At 41.3% G+C, this 786-nt stretch overlaps 1 protein-coding gene across 1 annotated transcript in view; it reads right to left on the bottom strand.

The window, feature by feature from the left end:
• Positions 1 to 786, bottom strand: part of LOC117114939 (flocculation protein FLO11-like) — a 24,493-nt gene that overhangs the window by 12,125 nt on the left and 11,582 nt on the right. The window contains exon 7 of the mRNA XM_033258568.1: positions 95 to 501. Within this exon, the coding sequence (XP_033114459.1) occupies positions 95 to 501 (407 nt within the window). The remainder of the gene's footprint in view (positions 1 to 94; positions 502 to 786) is intronic.

Here is a 786-nt window from a genome sequence, read left to right as displayed (position 1 = left end):
ACTGTATTCGGTTGTCGAAGGTTCAGTTGTACTGTATTCTGTTGTTGACGGTTCAGTTGTACTGTACTCTGTTGTCAACAGTCCAGTTGTCGACGGTTCAGTTGTCCTGTATTTGGCCGTCGACGGTTCAGCTGTACTGTATTTTGTAGTTGATTGTTCAGTTGTACTGTATTCGGTTGTCGACGGTTCAGTTGTACTGTATTCTGTTGTCAACAGTTCAGATGTCGACGGTTCAGTTGTCCTGTATTTGGTCGTCGACGGTTCAGTTGTACTGTATCTTGTAGTTGATTGTGTAGTTGATTGTTCAGTTGTACTGTATTCGGTTGTCGACGGTTCAGTTGTACTGTATTCTGTAGCTGATTGTTCAGTTGTACTGTATTCGGTTGTCGAAGGTTTTGTTGTACTGTATTCGGTTGTACTGTATTTTGTCGTCGATTGTTCAGTTGTTGACGGTCCAGTTGTACTGTATTTTGTTGTCGACGGTTCAGTTGTACTGTATTCAGTTGTCGAACGTTCAGTTGTACTGTATTTGGTTGTCGACGGTTCAGCTGTAATGTATTTTGTAGATGATTGTTCAGTTGTACTGTATTCGGTTGTCGACGGTTTTGTTGTACTGTATTTTGTTGTACTGTATTTTGTCGTCGGTCCAGATGTACTGTATTCGGTTGTCGACGGTTCAGTTGTACTGTATTCGGTTGTCGACCTGTCTCTTATACACATCTAGATGTGTATAAGAGACAGGTATCTTGTAGTTGATTGTTCAGTTGTACTGTATTCGGTTGTCGA

The sequence above is a fragment of the Anneissia japonica genome, unplaced genomic scaffold (genome assembly GCF_011630105.1).
Source record: "Anneissia japonica isolate Jap-2015-1 unplaced genomic scaffold, ASM1163010v1 scaffold288189_len579620_cov203, whole genome shotgun sequence".
Taxonomy (NCBI): domain Eukaryota; kingdom Metazoa; phylum Echinodermata; class Crinoidea; order Comatulida; family Comatulidae; genus Anneissia; species Anneissia japonica.
This window is presented reverse-complemented; position numbering and strand designations above follow the sequence as displayed.